Source organism: Salminus brasiliensis, chromosome 1 (genome assembly GCF_030463535.1).
Source record: "Salminus brasiliensis chromosome 1, fSalBra1.hap2, whole genome shotgun sequence".
NCBI classification, from domain to species: Eukaryota; Metazoa; Chordata; class Actinopteri; order Characiformes; family Bryconidae; genus Salminus; species Salminus brasiliensis.
In genome coordinates, this window is record NC_132878.1 from 112,123 (window position 1) to 132,500 (window position 20,378).

A 20,378-nucleotide genomic window follows, 5' to 3' on the forward strand; every position below is an offset into this window, starting at 1 on the left:
CTGTTGAGTTGCTCGTTTCTAACGTTCATGATTCCGGCACATGATGCTGTTTCTGCGTTTCTGTTTGCACTGCCTCTGAGGAAATCCCTCTTTTCACTTTTCACTGCGAGCGTCTGCTTTGTGTTCTAAACGTTTCAGTTGTTAAATGTGAAAACTCAGCGTTTCAATCTGCCCTCAAACAGAAACTCTCCAGCTGAGCATCCTGAAACAGTTCGATCCTGAACAGTTCGATCCTGAACAGTTCGATCCTGAACAGTTCGATCCTGGACACGCACCAGCACTCGACTCCGATCACTGTTCAATTTCTCAGCTCATCACAGAGCTCCAGTCAGCGTTCTGCATTACTACGGTCAATTATTCATATCCAGACTGAAGAACACTGCAGTAGATGACCTGTGACTGAACTTTACACCCTAACACCCAGCAGTGTGTCCACTAATCCATATAAACCTGTAGCACATGGACCCCAAACATCTGATCAAAAAGCAGCACACCAGCCAGAACTGACCAAATTGGAGTTGGGATATTGTCTGTATCTCAAACCTTCAGCAGTCGAAGTTCCTGTTCACAGTCTATCACCAGTGCAACACTTCCTGTGATCTCATGCACAGGTTGAACAGGATGTAGTGGACACTGCATGAGCCTTTTCAATGTGTGACCTGTGGGTATGATGCATAAAGCTTGCTGTGACGTCTCTTGGTGCACACAGATTGCGTGCTGTCTCTGCTGTCTCTAGTGTCTCTTGTGTCTCTGCTGTCTCTGTAGATCTTGCTTCTGACTAAAGATATCTCCAGAGAATCATGGTGTTTAAGAGGGGTGTTTAGAGTTTTGAGACCACAGGGGAACTGATGAACTGGCATGTGTCCAAACCCTATTTTATACACTTACTGTAGTCTCACCAATTCATTTCTAGAGCCCAGTCAAACACAAGTTTAACTTAACGCAGCGTGATGAACACATCTGAGTTTATTGTGTGTGTTCAGATGCCCCCTGTGGACAAAGTTATTAAAGCTCCTGATAATCAAATCAGGCTGAAGTTACGTATGTGCCCTTACTGCCATGTGTAGCTACCTGTAACCGCTGTGAATCTCCTGAATATTCAAGGTTTAGTTTTGAACATTTGTAAACATTTGTTGTCTTATTGTGTAAAAATAAAGACTTTTTTTCTACCTTTCTGCAGTCTGTCAAATTCATGCTTGAGTATGTCAGAACATCTAGCCCGTGATGACCTACAGTTGTGCTTCTTTTCTAAAGGGGCACCATAGTCATTACATCGCCGTTCAGCCACATTTAGACACATATATAGAGTGATGTATGTCTTCTACCATATTCATCAGAAAGATATATTTGATATCACATGCTATACTATTTGCACAACTCTACTACATTCCATTGTTTCCTTTCACTGAGCAAAGTTCTATCTGTCTGTCTACACTATATTTCCAAAAGTATTTACTCATCAGAGTCAGAACTAGAAGATGATCAACACAAACTGTGCAGCACCAGCTGAGCTTCTGTCTCTGATTTCACGTCTACAGAGTGGACCAATAAGGTAGAGGCATCTTATAGCTGGACAGTGAGGTGATAGAGTGCTCTTCTGTGTCTCATCTACTTGAACCAGCGCAGCACACACTAACACACCACCACATCAGTGTGACTGCAGTGCTGAGAATGATCCACCACCCAAATAATAGCTGCTCTGTGGTGGTCCTGTGAGCGTCCTGATCATTAAAGAACATCATAAAGTATACAGAGTAACAGATGACCTGCATGTGATATAAAAGGGGGAGTGAGTGTAGATACAAAATCTGTGTCCCTAATGAAGTGACCAGCTGTGTTGGTGTCTTTCCAGTCACAGTGTTTCCCCAACACTGAATTCGGATTGATAGACGTTTTTATTTTATGAGCTGTTCTCGTTTGGGTGCTCAGCCCCCTAAACCTCTAAGCCTACACTTCACGTCCAACATCAGTGTCTGGCCTCACAAATGTGCCTCTGGTAGAACGGTCAGAAATTCCTAAAAACACTAAACTCCTAAACCCTGTGGACAGCCTTCCCAGAAGAGCTGAAGCTGCTCTAGCTGCAGAAGGAGACCCGTCATCATATTAAACTATGGATGAAGACTGGGATTCACTCAAATTCAAACACATGCAAAGACAGGCAAGCAAATACTTTTGGCAGCATAGTGTCCGTCTGTCTGTCTATCCCTTTTCTGTTTTTTTTCTATTGATCTATCTGCCAGACCCTCCCGTTATATATGTGGTAGACTATGTTTAGAGGGGTTGTGTAAAGCTGCTGTTCTCTTTAATGTTTAATTTTCCACAGACTTTGTCTGAATTGTCCGGAAAGCTAAGGCTAATGCTAGCGCTAGACCGAAGCTAGCCCACTGGACCCCCCCCCCCCCCCCCCCCCCCCCAATTCGCATGTTAAACAGGTTTGCCCGGCTCAGCGAAACACCCGCTGAGGAGCCTGTTTAAAGAACTCTGGTCATACTCTATTGTTCAAAACGTGAAGATAACTAGTCCTTTAGGGGCTCCAGCAGTGACCGTCAGCTGTTTACCGGGAGCCAGAGCGCCGGACATTAGCGCCAACCTTAAGCGGCTAGCAAACAGGAGATATTCGAGGATAGTGATTCATGTAGGGGCCAATGATATTCGTCTGCGGCAGTCAGAAATAACTAAGGATAATATTAAAGAGGTGGTTAAACTGGCCCAGACGATGTCCAAAGCCGTAATTTGCTCTGGTCCCATCCCAATGAGGCGCGGCGCTGAGTCCTACAGCCGACTCACAGCGCTGAACCGCTGGATGTCCAAGTGGTGTTCCGAAAATCATGTGGGCTTCATAGATAATTGGTTAAAGTTTGAGGGCAAGCCTGGTTTTTTAGGTAGGGATGGTGTCCACCCCACGCGGGAGGGTGCTGCCTTACTTTCGTGCAGCATAGCGCATAGTCTGCTAGTTAGTCGCAGAGGAGTGTAAAAGGCTGCTGACAGTCCAGAGCCGGGACCAGGCCGCAGACAGACAGGCTAAACCCACCGTCTGAGAGCTGCTTTGAGGCGTCACCCAGGTTTCACCGTATTGAGACTGTGTCTGTGCCCCGAATTAAAGCCAAACAGAGAACATCTAGATCAGCTCGTTTTAATCATTTAATCAGTGTTAAAATCTCTCATTTCAACGATAACAGCAGCACCTCAGACCTAAAGCTCGCTCTACTTAACATTAGATCACTATCCTCAAAAGCAGTGATCGTAAATGAAATGATATGTGATCAGAAACTAGATGTTTTCTGCCTCACCGAAACCTGGATTAGACCTGATCAATATACAGCACTAAATGAAGCCCCCCCACAGGCTATAAATATGTACATAGCCCTAGATTATCAGGCAGAGGAGGTGGAGTATGTATAATCTCCCAGAATGCACTAGAGATTATTCAACAGCACTGTAACACCTTCACTTCTTTTGAGATTCTCTACATTAATATATCAAATCCAGACACTAATAAAAATACTTTCACACTGATTCATATTTATAGGCCTCCAGGGCCCGACTGTCAGGTCTGCGTCGCTGCGCCTACCCCGAGGGCGGTCCCGAGCCGCGGTCCACAGGCCAAGGAGTTCGCTCTGTAAGAGCCGATTCATGTTCAGGAGGAGTTCGCTCTGTAAGAGCCGATTCATGTTCAGGAGGAGTCGCTCTGTAAGAGCCGGTTCATGTTCAGGAGGAGTTCGCTCTGTAAGAGCCGATTCATGTTCAGAAGGAGTTCGCTCTGTAAGAGCCGGTTCATGTTCAGGAGGAGTTCGCTCTGTAAGAGCCGGTTCATGTTCAGGAGGAGTTCGCTCTGTAAGAGCCGGTTCATGTTCAGGAGGAGTTCGTTCTGTAAGAGCCGATTCATGTTCAGGAGGAGTTCGCTCTGTAAGAGCCGATTCATGTTCAGGAGGAGTCGCTCTGTAAGAGCCGGTTCATGTTCAGGAGGAGTCGCTCTGTAAGAGCCGGTTCATGTTCAGGAGGAGTTCGCTCTGTAAGAGCCGGTTCATGTTCAGGAGGAGTTCGCTCTGTAAGAGCCGGTTCATGTTCAGGAGGAGTTCGTTCTGTAAGAGCCGATTCATGTTCAGGAGGAGTTCGCTCTGTAAGAGCCGATTCATGTTCAGGAGGAGTTCGCTCTGTAAGAGCCGATTCATGTTCAGGAGGAGTCGCTCTGTAAGAGCCGGTTCATGTTCAGGAGGAGTTCGCTCTGTAAGAGCCGGTTCATGTTCAGGAGGAGTTCGTTCTGTAAGAGCCGATTCATGTTCAGGAGGAGTTCGCTCTGTAAGAGCCGATTCATGTTCAGGAGGAGTCGCTCTGTAAGAGCCGATTCATGTTCAGGAGGAGTTCGCTCTGTAAGAGCCGGTTCATGTTCAGGAGGAGTCGCTCTGTAAGAGCCGATTCATGTTCAGGAGGAGTTCGCTCTGTAAGAGCCGGTTCATGTTCAGGAGGAGTTCGCTCTGTAAGAGCCGATTCATGTTCAGGAGGAGTCACTCTGTAAGAGCCGATTCATGTTCAGGAGGAGTTCGCTCTGTAAGAGCCGGTTCATGTTCAGGAGGAGTTCGCTCTGTAAGAGCCGATTCATGTTCAGAAGGAGTTCGCTCTGTAAGAGCCGGTTCATGTTCAGGAGGAGTTCGCTCTGTAAGAGCCGGTTCATGTTCAGGAGGAGTTCGCTCTGTAAGAGCCGGTTCATGTTCAGGAGGAGTTCGCTCTGTAAGAGCCGGTTCATGTTCAGGAGGAGTTCGTTCTGTAAGAGCCGATTCATGTTCAGGAGGAGTTCGCTCTGTAAGAGCCGATTCATGTTCAGGAGGAGTCGCTCTGTAAGAGCCGGTTCATGTTCAGGAGGAGTCGCTCTGTAAGAGCCGGTTCATGTTCAGGAGGAGTCGCTCTGTAAGAGCCGGTTCATGTTCAGGAGGAGTCGCTCTGTAAGAGCCGATTCATGTTCAGGAGGAGTTCGCTCTGTAAGAGCCGGTTCATGTTCAGGAGGAGTTCGCTCTGTAAGAGCCGATTCATGTTCAGGAGGAGTCACTCTGTAAGAGCCGATTCATGTTCAGGAGGAGTTCGCTCTGTAAGAGCCGGTTCATGTTCAGGAGGAGTTCGCTCTGTAAGAGCCGATTCATGTTCAGAAGGAGTTCGCTCTGTAAGAGCCGGTTCATGTTCAGGAGGAGTTCGCTCTGTAAGAGCCGGTTCATGTTCAGGAGGAGTTCGCTCTGTAAGAGCCGGTTCATGTTCAGGAGGAGTTCGCTCTGTAAGAGCCGGTTCATGTTCAGGAGGAGTTCGTTCTGTAAGAGCCGATTCATGTTCAGGAGGAGTTCGCTCTGTAAGAGCCGATTCATGTTCAGGAGGAGTCGCTCTGTAAGAGCCGATTCATGTTCAGAAGGAGTTCGCTCTGTAAGAGCCGGTTCATGTTCAGGAGGAGTTCGCTCTGTAAGAGCCGGTTCATGTTCAGGAGGAGTTCGCTCTGTAAGAGCCGGTTCATGTTCAGGAGGAGTTCGTTCTGTAAGAGCCGATTCATGTTCAGGAGGAGTTCGCTCTGTAAGAGCCGATTCATGTTCAGGAGGAGTCGCTCTGTAAGAGCCGATTCATGTTCAGGAGGAGTTCGCTCTGTAAGAGCCGGTTCATGTTCAGGAGGAGTCGCTCTGTAAGAGCCGATTCATGTTCAGGAGGAGTTCGCTCTGTAAGAGCCGGTTCATGTTCAGGAGGAGTTCGCTCTGTAAGAGCCGATTCATGTTCAGGAGGAGTCGCTCTGTAAGAGCCGATTCATGTTCAGGAGGAGTCGCTCTGTAAGAGCCGATTCATGTTCAGGAGGAGTTCGCTCTGTAAGAGCCGGTTCATGTTCAGGAGGAGTTCGCTCTGTAAGAGCCGATTCATGTTCAGGAAGAGTTCGCTCTGTAAGAGCCGGTTCATGTTCAGGAGGAGTTCGCTCCTTGGCTTACAGGTTGGTCGCCTGGAGGATTCGGTGACCGATTTCCTAGTGTTCGAGTCACGTAAGTTTAGTTGCGCCTGACTAACGCGGTTCTGGGTTCCCTATCTCGCCTGGATCCCTGGCTACCAACCAGCCTCAGGTGGCCTTCAGGTTTAGCCCATGTTGTTTTGTCATGTTTGTCTTCTTTATCCTTTATCACTGGTTATTGCTGCACTCTTGTGTTTTCTCCTGTGTAATTTAATAAATCTTGCATTGCACCATCCCTGCAAGTGTTCACCCGTCAAAGTCTAGCCTAGCCAGCATGACACCGACTCTGAATGTTTAAAAGAATTTAGTGATTTTGCTGCAGAGACAAAGTTATAATAGTAGGAGACTTTATTATTCATTTAGAAAAAGCAGACCATCCATTAACAAAGGCGTCGATCTTAGATTCTGTCAGAATCACACAAACTGTAACTGGACCCACACATCACTGTAACCATACCCTAGATCTAGTCCTGATCCTGGGTTTTAGCATTGATCATCTAAATATTCTACCTCAGAGCTCAGTCATATCAGACCATTATCTGATCTCCTTTGAGCTTCATCTTAGGCTAAATGTTCATTTGTCCCCCGACACTGTCTAAAGCGCTCAGTGACCCCAATGACCGCTGTACAGTTTACTGAGAAACCACCCCCCCCCCCCATCCACCTTATCTTACCCTCCGTCAGACCAAACGGAGCTCGTTACATTAACAGAAGATCTAGAAAATCTCCTTCCATCAATCATAGACAAAGTAGCAGCGTTTAAAAGTGAAATGAGGAGGCAGTAAAGGCTCGCACCGTGGTCCAGTGATCAAACTTGGGTTAGGTTAGGGTCAATCAGACCTCTTTTAACAATAGTAAACTCATCCCTTAGCTTAGGGCATGTATCCCAAACCCTTAAATTAGCCGTCATAAAACCTTTAATCAAGAAACCAGATCTTGATCCTAGTGTATTATCTAATTATAGACCCATCTCAAACATTCATATCTAAGATATTAGAAAAAGCTGTGGCCCAACAACTCTGCTTATACCTGAGTAAGAATGACATGTATGAGACCCAATCACAGCACAGAGACAGTCCTTCAGACCCAATCACAGCACAGAGACAGTCCTTCAGACCCAATCACAGCACAGAGACAGTCCTTCAGACCCAATCACAGCCCTTCAGACCCAATCACAGCACAGAGACAGCCCTTCAGACCCAATCACAGCCCAGAGACAGCCCTTCAGACCCAATCACAGCCCAGAGACAGTCCTCCAGACCCAATCACAGCCCAGAGACAGCCCTTCAGACCCAATCACAGCCCAGAGACAGTCCTCCAGACCCAATCACAGCCCAGAGACAGCCCTTCAGACCCAATCACAGCACAGAGACAGCCCTTCAGACCCAATCACAGCACAGAGACAGCCCTTCAGACCCAATCACAGCACAGAGACAGCCCTAGTGAAGATTACACACCATCTCCTTCCTGCCTCTGATCAAGGCTATGTCTCTTTATTAGCTCTACTAGACCTCAGTGCAGCCTCTGATACAGTAGATCACACTATTCTACTAGAAAGATTAGAGAACATGGTTGGAATCACAGGAACAGTTCTATCGTGGTTCAGATCATATCTAACTGAACTCTATCAGATCATAAAGATAAAAGATTTATCTTCAAACTACGCAGAAGTAAGATATGGAGTTCCACAAGGCTCTATTCTAGGACCGCTATTATTTACATTATACATGTTACCACTGGGCTCAGTTATAAGCAGACATGGTGTTAATTTCCACTGTTCTGCAGATGACACACAGCTCTATATATCAGCCAAACCTGATGATAAATTTAGATTACAGAAAATGGAGGACTGTGTAAAGGATATAAAACTCTGGATGTCACATAACTTCCTTCTCCTCAACAGTGACAAAACCCAGCTTCTCCTTTTAGGTCCAAAAGACTCTAGAACTAAACTCTCAGACTTAATGTTAGACTTGTCTGATTCTTCCATTATTCCTGGTTTAGCACCTAAAAATCTTGGAGTCACATTCGACTCAGATTTATCATTTGAGCAACATCTAGCTAATATTAGTAGAACAGCCTTTATGCAGCTTAGGAACATCTCCAAACTAAGAGACTCCTTATCTCTACAGGACGCAGAAAAGCTAGTACATGCTTTTATTACCTCAAGACTAGATTACTGTAATGCACTACTGTCAGGTTGTTCCAGCAGGAACCTCAATAAACTTCAGCTGCTTCAGAACACTGCAGTCAGGGTTCTTACTAAATGTCATGCCCACCCCAAAGGCAGTCCCGGGCCGCGGCTCACAGGAAGAGATGAACTATTTGTTACTGAACCATGTCAGGTTTTTTTGAAGGAAAGGACTTTTATGTTGAAAAGGACTCTTGTGTTGACCCCCATCGTCACCATCTTGGTTTTAGGTTGTTTGTCATGTGTCTGTTCATCGTTTGGTTTATGTGTTACACCTGTGGGCTGGTGTATTTAAGGAGGGCTAGTGTCAGCTGCCGGTTGCCGAGGATTACTCTTAGTGCACCTCATGCACCCAGGTTATTGAGTTTACTGTAGAGACTCAGGATTCAGCGGTCTGGTCTGTAGAGTCCATCCTTGTACAGAGGACTCTCTCTCTACCTAGCTAGCTTAGCAGGGGAAGCTAACTAGCTAGGCAGCTCTCGTCTCAGGGTCCATTAGGGAGCTACTGCAGGTCTGCGGTGATCTCTCGCCAGGCTTCTTCGGTTCAGCAAGCTGGGGTCCAGGAGCTCCGGGAGTGAGTGACTCTCCAGCTCGTTTCAGTAGTTAGCTCTCCTCATCGTCGGACCGGATCAGTCGTCTAGGTTTGGCGGCTGACTCCTCACGCTCTCAAGTCTAGTAAGTTCAATGCGCCTGACTAGCGCTACTCCATATGTCCTAGTTCATAGCTTTCCCAGGCTCGGCTTGGAGGTTTATGTTTCTGAGTAATGGTATTGGCTCAGCCCCGGCAGCTAGCACTGCCCTAGTGCCTCACCAGCCCCAGGTGTGTTCCTTTTGTTTGCCCAGTATGGTTTGTCACAGTTTTTAGTTCTAATAAACTCCTCGCTTCGGTCCATCCCCTGTGAGTGTTCTCCCGTCATTGTCAGACCGAGTGGATCATGACGTTAAACCTAGAACATCTGACCATATCAGATTGATCAGCACTGATAATAGAAGAATTTTATAAACATACAAAGCTCTACCTTGTACCTTGCTCTACCTACTATGTAATAAGTACCTGCAGGATCTTATTACTGATTATGAACCATCAAGACTACTTAGATCTCAGGGTGCTGGACTCTTACTCGTTCCCAAAATTCAGAAAACCTCAGCAGGGGGAGGAGCCTTTTCTAATAAAGCCCCCAACTCTGGAATAACCTTCTAGATAATGTTCGGGACTCAGACACAGTCTCAATCTTTAAATCTAAACTGAAAACTTATATGTTTAATTTAGCTTTTGGTAATTAATGTTTTTTAGATAAAGGTTGCAGGTCCAGGGGTTCGAGGACCCAGGGAATTGTAGTACACTGAGATGCTGGAGCTGTCGTCTCGCTGCTTACATGCGATCACTCAGGTTTGTGGACGGTGGAGCAGATGGACGCTAGCGTTTCAGGGAGCTCCCGTGTCTGTGTTACCTTCTGGCTCTCTCCTTTTATTTAGACTGTTATAATCAGACCTACCGGAGTCGTCAGACACACTCTGATACTGATCAACATTCTCTGATCTCTATAAAATCCTGCTAAACCAGGAATGATGGAAGCATCAGAGAAGTCTAACATTAAGTCTGAGAGTTCATTTCTAGAGTCTTTTGGACCTAAAAGGAGAAGCTGGGTTTTGTCACTGTTGAGGAGAAGGAAGTCATGTGACATCCAGAGTTTTATATCCTTTACACAGTCCTCCATTTTCTGTAATCTAAATTTATCATCAGGTTTGGCTGATATATAGAGCTGTGTGTCATCTGCAGAACAGTGGAAATTAACACCATGTCTGCTTATAACTGAGCCCAGTGGTAACATGTATAATGTAAATAATAGCGGTCCTAGAATAGAGCCTTGAGGAACTCCATATCTTACTTCTGTGTAATTTGAAGATAAATCTTTTATCTTTATGATCTGATAGAGTTCAGTTAGATATGATCTGAACCACGATAGAACTGTTCCTGTGATTCCAACCATGTTCTCTAATCTTTCTAGTAATATAGAATGATCTATTGTATCAAAGGCTGCACTAAGGTCTAGTAGGACTAATAAAAATACGTAGCCTTGATCAGAGGCAGGAAGGAGATCATTCGTAATCTTCACTAGGGCTGTCTCTGTGCTGTGATTGGGTCTGAATGCAGATTGAATTTCTCATACATGTAGTTTTTACTCAGGTATAAGCAGAGTTGTTGGGCCACAGCTTTTTCTAATATCTTAGATATGAATGTTTGAGATGGGTCTATAATTAGATAATACGCTAGGATCAAGATTTGGTTTCTTGATTAAAGGTTTTATAACTGCTATTTTAAGGGTTTGGGGAACATGCTCTAAGCTAAGGGATGAGTTTACTATTGTTAAAAGAGGTCTGATTATAACTGGGAGAATTTCTTTTAGTGTTTTAGAGGGAATCGGGTCGAGTGGACAGGTTGTAGAATTATCTGAGGAAATCATTAGTTCTAGTTCTGGCTGTGGAAGTGGGTAGAAGGCTTCCAGCCTTTGTTCTACAACTAAGTTCTGTTCTAAAGCAGCTCCACCAGGTGACGGCCATGTTTGATTTAATACGCAGGGTTGGATTTGTTGTCTAATATTTTCTATTTTATTATTAAAATAGTTCATAAAAACATGACTGGTTAAAGATGTTGGGATCTGGGGTTGAGAATCTGCCTGGCTTTTAGTAAGTTTAGAGATCTCAGTAAAAAGAACTCTGGGATTGTTTTAGTTTTTCTGGATCAGTGAGGTCAAATACGCTGAGCGAGCTTTAATGAGAGTCTTTCTATATTAACTAAGGCCGTCCTTCCACGCAGAGTGGAACACCTCTAGTTTGGTGGTCCGCCGTTTCCCCTCTAGTTTCCGCACTGTTTGTTTTAAGGTAGGAGTTTGATCACTGGACCACGGTGCGAGCCTTTACTGCCTCCTCATTTCACTTTTAAACGCTGCTACTTTGTCTATGATTGATGGAAGGAGGTTTTCTAGATCTTCTGTTAATGTAACGAGCTCCGTTTGGTCTGACGGAGGGTAAGATAAGGTGGATTGGGGGGGGTTCTCAGTAAACTGTACAGCGGTCATTGGGGTCACTGAGCGCTTTAGACAGTGTCGGGGGACAAATGAACATTTAGCCTAAGATGAAGCTCAAAGGAGATCAGATAATGGTCTGATATGACTGAGCTCTGAGGTAGAATATTTAGATGATCAATGCTAAAACCCAGGATCAGGACTAGATCTAGGGTATGGTTACAGTGATGTGTGGGTCCAGTTACAGTTTGTGTGATTCTGACAGAATCTAAGATCGATGCCTTTGTTAATGGATGGTCTGCTTTTTCTAAATGAATATTAAAGTCTCCTACTATTATAACTTTGTCTCTGCAGTAAAATCACTAACATTCAGAGTCGGGCCCTGGAGGCCTATAGATATGAATCAGTGTGAAAGTATTTTTATTAGTGTCTGGATTTGATATATTAATGTAGAGAAGCTCAAAAGAAGTGAAGGTGTTACAGTGCTGTTGAATAATCTCTAGTGCATTCTGGGAGATTATACATACTCCACCTCCTCTGCCTGATAATCTAGGGCTATGTACATATTTATAGCCTGTGGGGGGGCTTCATTTAGAGCTATATATTGATCAGGTCTAATCCAGGTTTCATTGAGGAGAAAACATCTAGTTTCTGATCACATATTTCATTTATGATCACTGCTTTTGAGGATAGTGATCTAATGTTAAGTAGAGCGAGCTTTAGGTCTGAGGTGCTGCTGTTATCGTTGAAATGAGAGATTTTAACACTGATTCAATTATAGGTTTCTTCCTCCAGCTCTGAGGGAGGTTTTCCTTACCACTGTCTCTGTTGGCTGCTCACTGGGGGTCTTTGATCCTTCATGTCTTCTTACGTAATTATGTAAAGCTGTTTTGTGACGACAACAGTTGTAAAAAGCTGTACAAATAAATCTGACTTGACTTGAAGTCCCCTACCAGGCTGTTGCTGGGCTGGTGTAATGTGGTTGGTTTGGTATTCCAGGTGGTTGTTAGGTGGATGCTATTGTGTTGCTAAGTGGTTGCTAAGTTATTATGGTTTTGCTACATTGTTGATATGTTTCCCTGGTGATTGCTGTGATGTTCCTAAGTGATTGCTAAGTATTTTCTAGCTGGTTGCTATAGTATCACTGGTGATTGCTACCAGTACAAACAGATACAGTAACACACAGGCAATACTACACAACCTGCAGTTTATGGTGGAAACCGACGCTCTGCTGACTGGCGAATGCCAAGCCTGAAAACCTGCAACTCTAAACTCAACTGGTGCAGTGAGCAGTGGCACCACCAAAGGGAGGTACTCACTCCGAGATAAATGCAATAAGGTGAAACAGTGGCCTCCGTAGACAGAGTGGGATTAGTCTTCAGGACTGGCCCAGTCCAACCTCTGACCACATCAGCATAAAGAAACGAACAGAAAATAACAAAAGAAAACCGGATCTGTTCCCTTATCTGAACGGCAGCGCTGTTCTATAGATTTAGATGTTGGTGTAGATTTCCAAAGTGTGTGTGTGTGTGTGTGTGTTTCCAGTATGCCATTGGTAGCTACTGATCACTACTGATTTATTCCACTGCTCATATTCAATCAGACACAAGTCAGCCTGAGCTGTGTGTGATTTAAGCCTGGTGGAGTATTCTCCCAGATCAAATATCAGAATCCCTGTTTTCTACAGAGTGACAGCTCTAAACCCAGCCCTAATCACAACTCTAAACCCAAGCCTAAACCTGACCCTAAACCCAGCCCTGATCACTAAACCTGACCCTAAACCCAGCCCTAAACTCAACCCTAACTTCAACTCTAAACCCAATACTGAACTCAAACCTTACCTCGACCCTAAACCCAACTCTAAACAGAAAAACCTAATCCCAGCCCTAAACCGGTCTGCGTACACTGGTGATAAATAATTAAACCACCGAACACACACCTGTTCTACAACAAACAAGAAGTCTGATGAATATTTTAAAATGTAATGTTATTGATTGATTGATAAATTTATTTATTGATCATTGGATGGGAAGCTTATCTGTATCTCTTATCTGAGTGTGTGTGTGTGTGTGTGTGTGTGAGAGAGAGAGCACGTGTTTAACTCCAGTTCTTGAAAAACTGCTTGAACAGGATTGACTCTCGGCCTTGAGGAAGAATCTCTACCTACAAAACAGAGGCAGCTGTATTTAGTACTAACACACACACAACCCCCCCCCTCCGCACACACTAACATACACACACACACACATACTCACACACTCACACACAGTTGATTAGCTCTGGCAGTGTGTACCTGAATGTTCCTGCAGTAATTCATCCTCTGGATAAACTCATCAGCCACCTTCAGAGCCACCCTCTTCTCCTCTGCATTCGCTCCACTGCCTGTCAATCACCAGCCGATTACAACTCGCTCTCACTCACACACACACTCACACACACTCACACCAAAATCTCTCCAACTGGAGAATAAGTCCATACTTCTCTCAAATTCCAGCATACTGTCCCCTACATTCCTGACTCCCAGAACTGCCTCTACTGCCTCAAATATCCCAAACGGAAACCTCCCCTCAGACCGACTCACTCAAACCGACTCGCTCTGCTGAATCCTCCCCTCAAACCGACTCGCTCTGCTGAATCCTCCCCTCAAACCGACTCGCTCTGCTGAATCCTCCCCTCAAACCGACTCGCTCTGCTGAATCCTCCCCTCAAACCGACTCGCTCTGCTGAATCCTCCCCTCAAACCGACTCCCTCTACTGAATCCTCCCCTCAAGCCGACTCGCTCTACTGAATCCTCCCCTCAAGCCGACTCCCTCTACTGAATCCTCCCCTCAAACCGACTCCCTCTACTGAATCCTCCCCTCAAACCGACTCCCTCTACTGAATCCTCCCCTCAAACCGACTCGCTCTGCTGAATCCTCCCCTCAAACCGACTCGCTCTGCTGAATCCTCCCCTCAAACCGACTCGCTCTGCCTAAACCTCTCCTCAAACCGACTCGCTCTGCTGAATCCTCCCCTCAAACCGACTCGCTCTGCCTAAACCTCTCCTCAAACCGACTCGCTCTGCTGAATCCTCTCCTCAAACCGACTCGCTCTGCTGAATCCTCCCCTCAAACCGACTCGCTCTGCTGAATCCTCCCCTCAAACCGACTCGCTCTGCTGAATCCTCCCCTCAAACCGACTCGCTCTGCTGAAACCTCTCCTCAAACCGACTCGCTCTGCTAAATCCTCCCCTCAAACCGACTCGCTCTGCTGAATCCTCCCCTCAAACCGACTCGCTCTGCTGAATCCTCCCCTCAAACCGACTCGCTCTGCTGAATCCTCCCCTCAAACCGACTCGCTCTGCTGAATCCTCCCCTCAAACCGACTCGCTCTGCTGAATCCTCCCCTCAAACCGACTCGCTCTGCTGAATCCTCCCCTCAAACCAGCTACACAAAACTGAGATTACTAGAGTACTTCATGTCTCTCTCTCTCTCTCTCTCACTCACACACACACACACACACACACACCTTTCCATATGAAAATCTTGCTGTTGGAGCCGTTGTCCAATATGAAGCAGTCATCTCTGTCCAGCAGAGTCCGGTCAAACGGTGCTTTATCACACAGCAGAGTTAATGTCATACAGCCTGTAGCATCAGACACCTAACACACACACACACACAGTTTATCTCACAACATCGATGTACACACACCAAGCACACAAGCTGAACACTGCTGGTCAGTGGATAGAGACTGGTGATGATGTCTAATAATAATAATAACAATAATAATGAACACTGACCTGATTATCATTATTAATAACCCTGAGCTGAATATCATTATTAATAACCCTGGATTGATTATCGTTATTAATAACCCTGACCTGATTATCATTATTAATAACCCTGACCTGATTATCATTATTAATAACCCTGAGCTGAATATTATTATTAATAACCCTGACCTGATTATCATCATTAATAACCCTGGATTGATTATCATTATTATTTACCCTGGATTGATTATCATTATTAATAACCCTGAGCTGATTATCATTATTAATAACCCTGACCTGATTATCATTATTAATAACCCTGAGCTGAATATTATTATTAATAACCCTGACCTGATTATCATCATTAATAACCCTGGATTGATTATCATTATTATTTACCCTGGACTGATTATCATTATTAATAACCCTGAGCTGAATATCATTATTAATAACCCTGACCTGATTATCATTATTAATAACCCTGAGCTGAATATTATTATTAATAACCCTGGATTGATTATCATTATTAATAACCCTGACCTGATTATCATTATTAATAACCCTGGATTGATTATCATTATTAATAACCCTGACCTGATTATCATTATTAATAACCCTGGATTGATTATCATTATTATTTACCCTGGACTGATTATCATTATTAATAACCCTGAGCTGAATATTATTATTAATAACCCTGAGCTGATTATCATTATTAATAACCCTTGGCTGATTATCATTATTAATAACCCTGAGCTGAATATTATTATTAATAACCCTGAGCTGATTATCATTATTAATAACCCTGAGCTGATTATCATTATTAATAACCCTGAGCTGATTATCATTATTAATAACCCTGAGCTGAATATCTTTATTATTTACCCTGGACTGATTATCATTATTATTAATAACACTGATTTGGGTGTGTGTATATAGTGTGTTTGTGTATAGTGTCTGTGTGTAGTGTGTGTGTGTATGGTGTGTGTTGTATGTGTGTTTGTGTGTGTGTATGGTGTATGTTTGTGTATAGTGCCTGTGTGTATGTGTGTGTGTGTATGTGTGTGTGTATTTGTGTGTGTAGTGTCTGTGTATATGTGTGTGTGTGTGTGTGTACTGTACCTTGTACAGGGAGGCGGAGTTTGATCTGTCAGCTTCGTTATCTTCTTCAGAGTCGTCTCTTATAGCTGGAACTGGGCCAAGCACCTGTCAGCCAGGAAATGGGTTGGCCTAGATCCGGTGGGTGGGGCTTGAAAAGTGTGTGTGTGTGTGTGTGTTTGTGTGTGTTTGTTTACCTGTATCATCTCCAGCGTCTCCTCTCCCTCTCTCAGGTGCTGAATCTCAGATTTTCCATTTCGATCTGAATCTCGAATCAGAGCCGAAATCTCCTGAACTTTCTGCCTCTCAAACACATTCGCCTTAGAGCCGCTCCAGGAGACAATCGTCTGCACACACACACACACACACACACACCTAAACACATACACACCTAAACACACACAAACACACACCTAAACACACACACAGTATACACACACTGCATACTTTATATACAAACACTACACACTATAAACACACTATATACACACATTCACTATACACACACTACACTCTCTCTCCCTCACACACACTCACCTAAACACACACTATACACACACATCCACTATACACACACTACACTCTCTCTCCCTCACACACACCCACCTAAACACACTCACCTAAACACACTCACCGCATACTTTATACACAAACACTACACACTATAAACACACATCCACTATACACACACTACACTCTCTCTCTCTCTTACACACACACACACCTAAACACACTCACCTAAACACACTCACCGCATACTTTATACACAAACACTATACACTATAAACACACACATCCACTATACACACACTACACTCTCTCTCTCACACACACACCTAAAAACACACACCTAAACACACACTATACACACACATCCACTATACACACACTACACTCTCTCTCACACACACACCTAAACACACACACCTAAACACACACACTACACTCTCTCTCTCACACACACACACCCACCTAAACACACACCTAAACACACACACCTAAACACACACAGTACACACTATAAACACACACTATACACACATCCACTATACACACACTACACTCTCTCTCTCTCACACACACACACACACACCTAAACACACACACCTAAACGCACACACAGTACACACTATAAACACACACTATACACACACATCCACTATACACACACTACTCTCTCTCTCTCTCTCTCACACACACACACCTAAACACCCACACACCTAAACATACACACCTAAACACACCTAAACACCCACACACCTAAACACACACACAGTATACACACACACTGCATACTTTATACACAAACACTACACACTATAAACACACACTATACACACACGCATCTACTATACACACACTACACTCTCTCACACACACACACACACCTGTCCGAGGTCCAGGATGAAGCAGTCTCCTCTGGTGAAGCTCCTCCAGCTCAGCTCCACCTCCTTCACCCGGATGTTTTTCTTCCCTTTGATCTCATATAGACGCTGGACTGGAACAGACCCCCCCTGAGCCTTCCGAAATCCAGACTCCACACCACCCTCCTGCACACACACACACACACACACACACAGTAGTGTCCAGTTCACACTACAGTGCACCTGCGGATCACACCTGTGAAAGATCTGCTGCTGAGGTCCAGGCTATGGTCCAAGGCTGTGCTCCTCTTGGCTGCAGCTTCTGGTCTAGGAGGGCTTCTCACTTAACTCTGCTGTAACTGCTCTACACAGCGCCGCTACTGCAGGGGGCGCCGTAGAGAAGCCCCTGGAATTGGGGTTTAGGTACATTGGCAGGTCTGGAGCCGAACTGTGGAGTGGAAGTCTTGGGGAAAGATGAGGGGAACTCTGACCAGCATTTAGAAGCTCTTACCCAGACTGACCTACAGGTGAGTGAGGGTAAACAGGTGGGAGGAGGCAGAGTGAGGAGTTTACCCAAGAACTCTTACTGGTGCAGACTGGTGTATCGAACCCCAGTCCACTACAAGGGGGCCGGTAGAAGAGACCTGGAAGAGAGACACTGTGAACCTCCAACACTGCTGTTCATATTCACTGCTGTTCGCCTGTGCCATAGGTGGAGCAGGAGATCAGCTAAAAGCTAATGCTAGACCGACCAGAGTAGGTGGAATGATTGACCGGCTATAGTCCCGTCAGCTAGCCAATCACACACAACGAGAGTACAGCAGCACTATCCGGTATAACAACAACAGTAAGTTAGTCTGGGCTGGGCTGGGCTGAGCTTACCGTTTCCTCCCCTTCCCTCGTTCTCCCCTCCAACATACCTTATAGCTGACTCCATTAGGGAACAGCTCCATGAACTCTGCGCTCTCGTGCCCCTGGGTTTCTCGGTGTTGGACTGGTTCCCCCCCGAGAAAGTGGTCCAGCTGAGTGGCCAGCATGGCACAGGCACACTGCTCATCTGCTGAACTCTGCTCCCCTGAAGGTCAAAGGTCATACATCAAAGGTAGAAAACAACGCACTCTGACCACTCAGTCATTCATCCTAACAGACTTGTGTTGGTTACACACAGCTTTCTAAAAACTCTGACTCCTCAAACCTCGTCTATACAGCAACAATCAGCAGCCATGAGCTCTTCTAAACAGCAACAATCAGCAGCCATGAGCTCCTCTAAACAGCAACAATCAGCAGCCATGAGCTCCTCTAAACAGCAACAATCAGCAGCCATGAGCTCCTCTAAACAGCAACAATCAGCAGCCATGAGCTCCTCTAAACAGCAACAATCAGCAGCCATGAGCTCCTCTAAACAGCAACAATCAGCAGTCATGAGCTCCTCTAAACAGCAACAATCAGCAGCCATGAGCTCCTCTAAACAGCAACAATCAGCAGCCATGAGCTCCTCTAAACAGCAACAATCAGCAGCCATGAGCTCCTCTAAACAGCAACAAAACTTATTTTTTTACTCAACTCTATTCTGTTGTACTTGAAGATGTGCTTTGCAATTCCTGTCCTCACCTCTGACAGCAGCCGGAGATGCAGATACCGATGCAGACGCCGCAATTCCGGTAACCTCATTTACCCACCTTGTTCTAATACCAATGTGATGGTAACTGGGGGACTGTGGAATTGCCAGTCTGCAGTGCAGAAGGCAGATTTCATTTCAGCTTCTGCTTCTGCTCGGTCTCTAAACTTCCTGGCACTGACTGAGACGTGGATCACCCCGGACAACTCTGCAACTCCAGCCGCCTTGTCGTCCACCTTTGCCTTTTCCCACTCTCCACGAAGGACTGGCAGGGGCTGCGACACCGGTTTACTTCTCTCTCCTCTGTGGCGCTTCACCCCGCTCTCTTTTTCTAATCTTGACGTTTCCTCTTTTGAACACCGTGCTGTTCCTGTCTCTTCTCCCACTAGACTCACATCACTGTTCTCTATCGTCCTCCTGGTCCTTTGGGCAGTTTCGTTGATGAACTGGACGTTCTCTTGAGTGGACTCCCTGTTGACGCCTCACTTATTCTACTTGGCGACTTTAGCCTTCCATCAGAGAAGCTCCAGTCTTCATGCCTTCTTCCATTGCTCTCATCCTTTGGTCTCACGTCCAGCCAGTCTGCACCAGCACACAGAGCAGGGAACACTCTGGACCTGATCTTCAGCAGACCTGTCCCTGCTCTGGACGTGGCTGTGACTCCTCTGGACTTCTCTGATCACCACTTTCTCTCCTTCTCACTCCCCCTCTCTGCTCCTTCAACCACTACTTCCTCAAGTTCCTCCACTCTTCACCTCAGTCTTCGCTCTGTTTCCCCCTCAGCTCTTGCCTCTACTTTCCTGACCACTCTTCCTCATCTTGAATCTTTCTCCTCTCTCCCACTAGAAACTGCTACAGACACTCTCCTCTCTTCTATCTCCACCTCTGTCGACCTTCTCTGCCCTTTCTCACCTAGGTCAGCAAATTCTTCTCCACCTTCCCCGTGGCTGTCAGATGTCCTCCTCAACAACCGTAGAGAGCTAAGACTGGCTGAAAGGAAGTGGCGGAAGTCACAACACGACTCCGACCTCCACTCCTATCAGTCTCTTCTCTCCAGGTTTAGAACGGAGGTTGCTGCCGCTAAAGCATCTTACTACAGAGGAAACTGGAATCATCTGCATCTGACCCACGCAAACTATTCACCATCTTCTCCTCTCTCCTCAACCCTCCTACTCCCCCACCTCCCACTAACCTGTCTGCAGATGATTTTGTCTCCTTCTTTGAAGAAAAGGTTGACAAGATCCGCCGATCTTTCCCCCCCGTCTCTACCCCGCTCTCTAGGCACTGCCCTCCTCCTCCCTCTTCTCTGACCTGCTTCTCTCCTCTTTCCACAGATGACCTCCTACATCTTCTCACCTC

The 20,378-nt window shown here is 45.6% G+C and overlaps 1 protein-coding gene across 1 annotated transcript in view; it reads right to left on the reverse strand.

Moving 5' to 3' along the window:
• Positions 1 to 13,251: 13,251 nt before the first annotated feature.
• Positions 13,252 to 20,378, reverse strand: part of LOC140560601 (macrophage-capping protein-like) — a 9,396-nt gene continuing 2,269 nt past the window's right edge. Inside the window, exons 2-8 of the mRNA XM_072685135.1 lie at positions 18,322 to 18,476; positions 17,426 to 17,587; positions 16,235 to 16,384; positions 16,062 to 16,145; positions 14,695 to 14,827; positions 13,479 to 13,567; positions 13,252 to 13,348 (exon numbers count right to left, since the gene is read on the reverse strand). Coding sequence (XP_072541236.1) covers positions 13,283 to 13,348; positions 13,479 to 13,567; positions 14,695 to 14,827; positions 16,062 to 16,145; positions 16,235 to 16,384; positions 17,426 to 17,587; positions 18,322 to 18,476 — 839 coding nt within the window. The 3' untranslated portion in view covers positions 13,252 to 13,282. The remainder of the gene's footprint in view (positions 13,349 to 13,478; positions 13,568 to 14,694; positions 14,828 to 16,061; positions 16,146 to 16,234; positions 16,385 to 17,425; positions 17,588 to 18,321; positions 18,477 to 20,378) is intronic.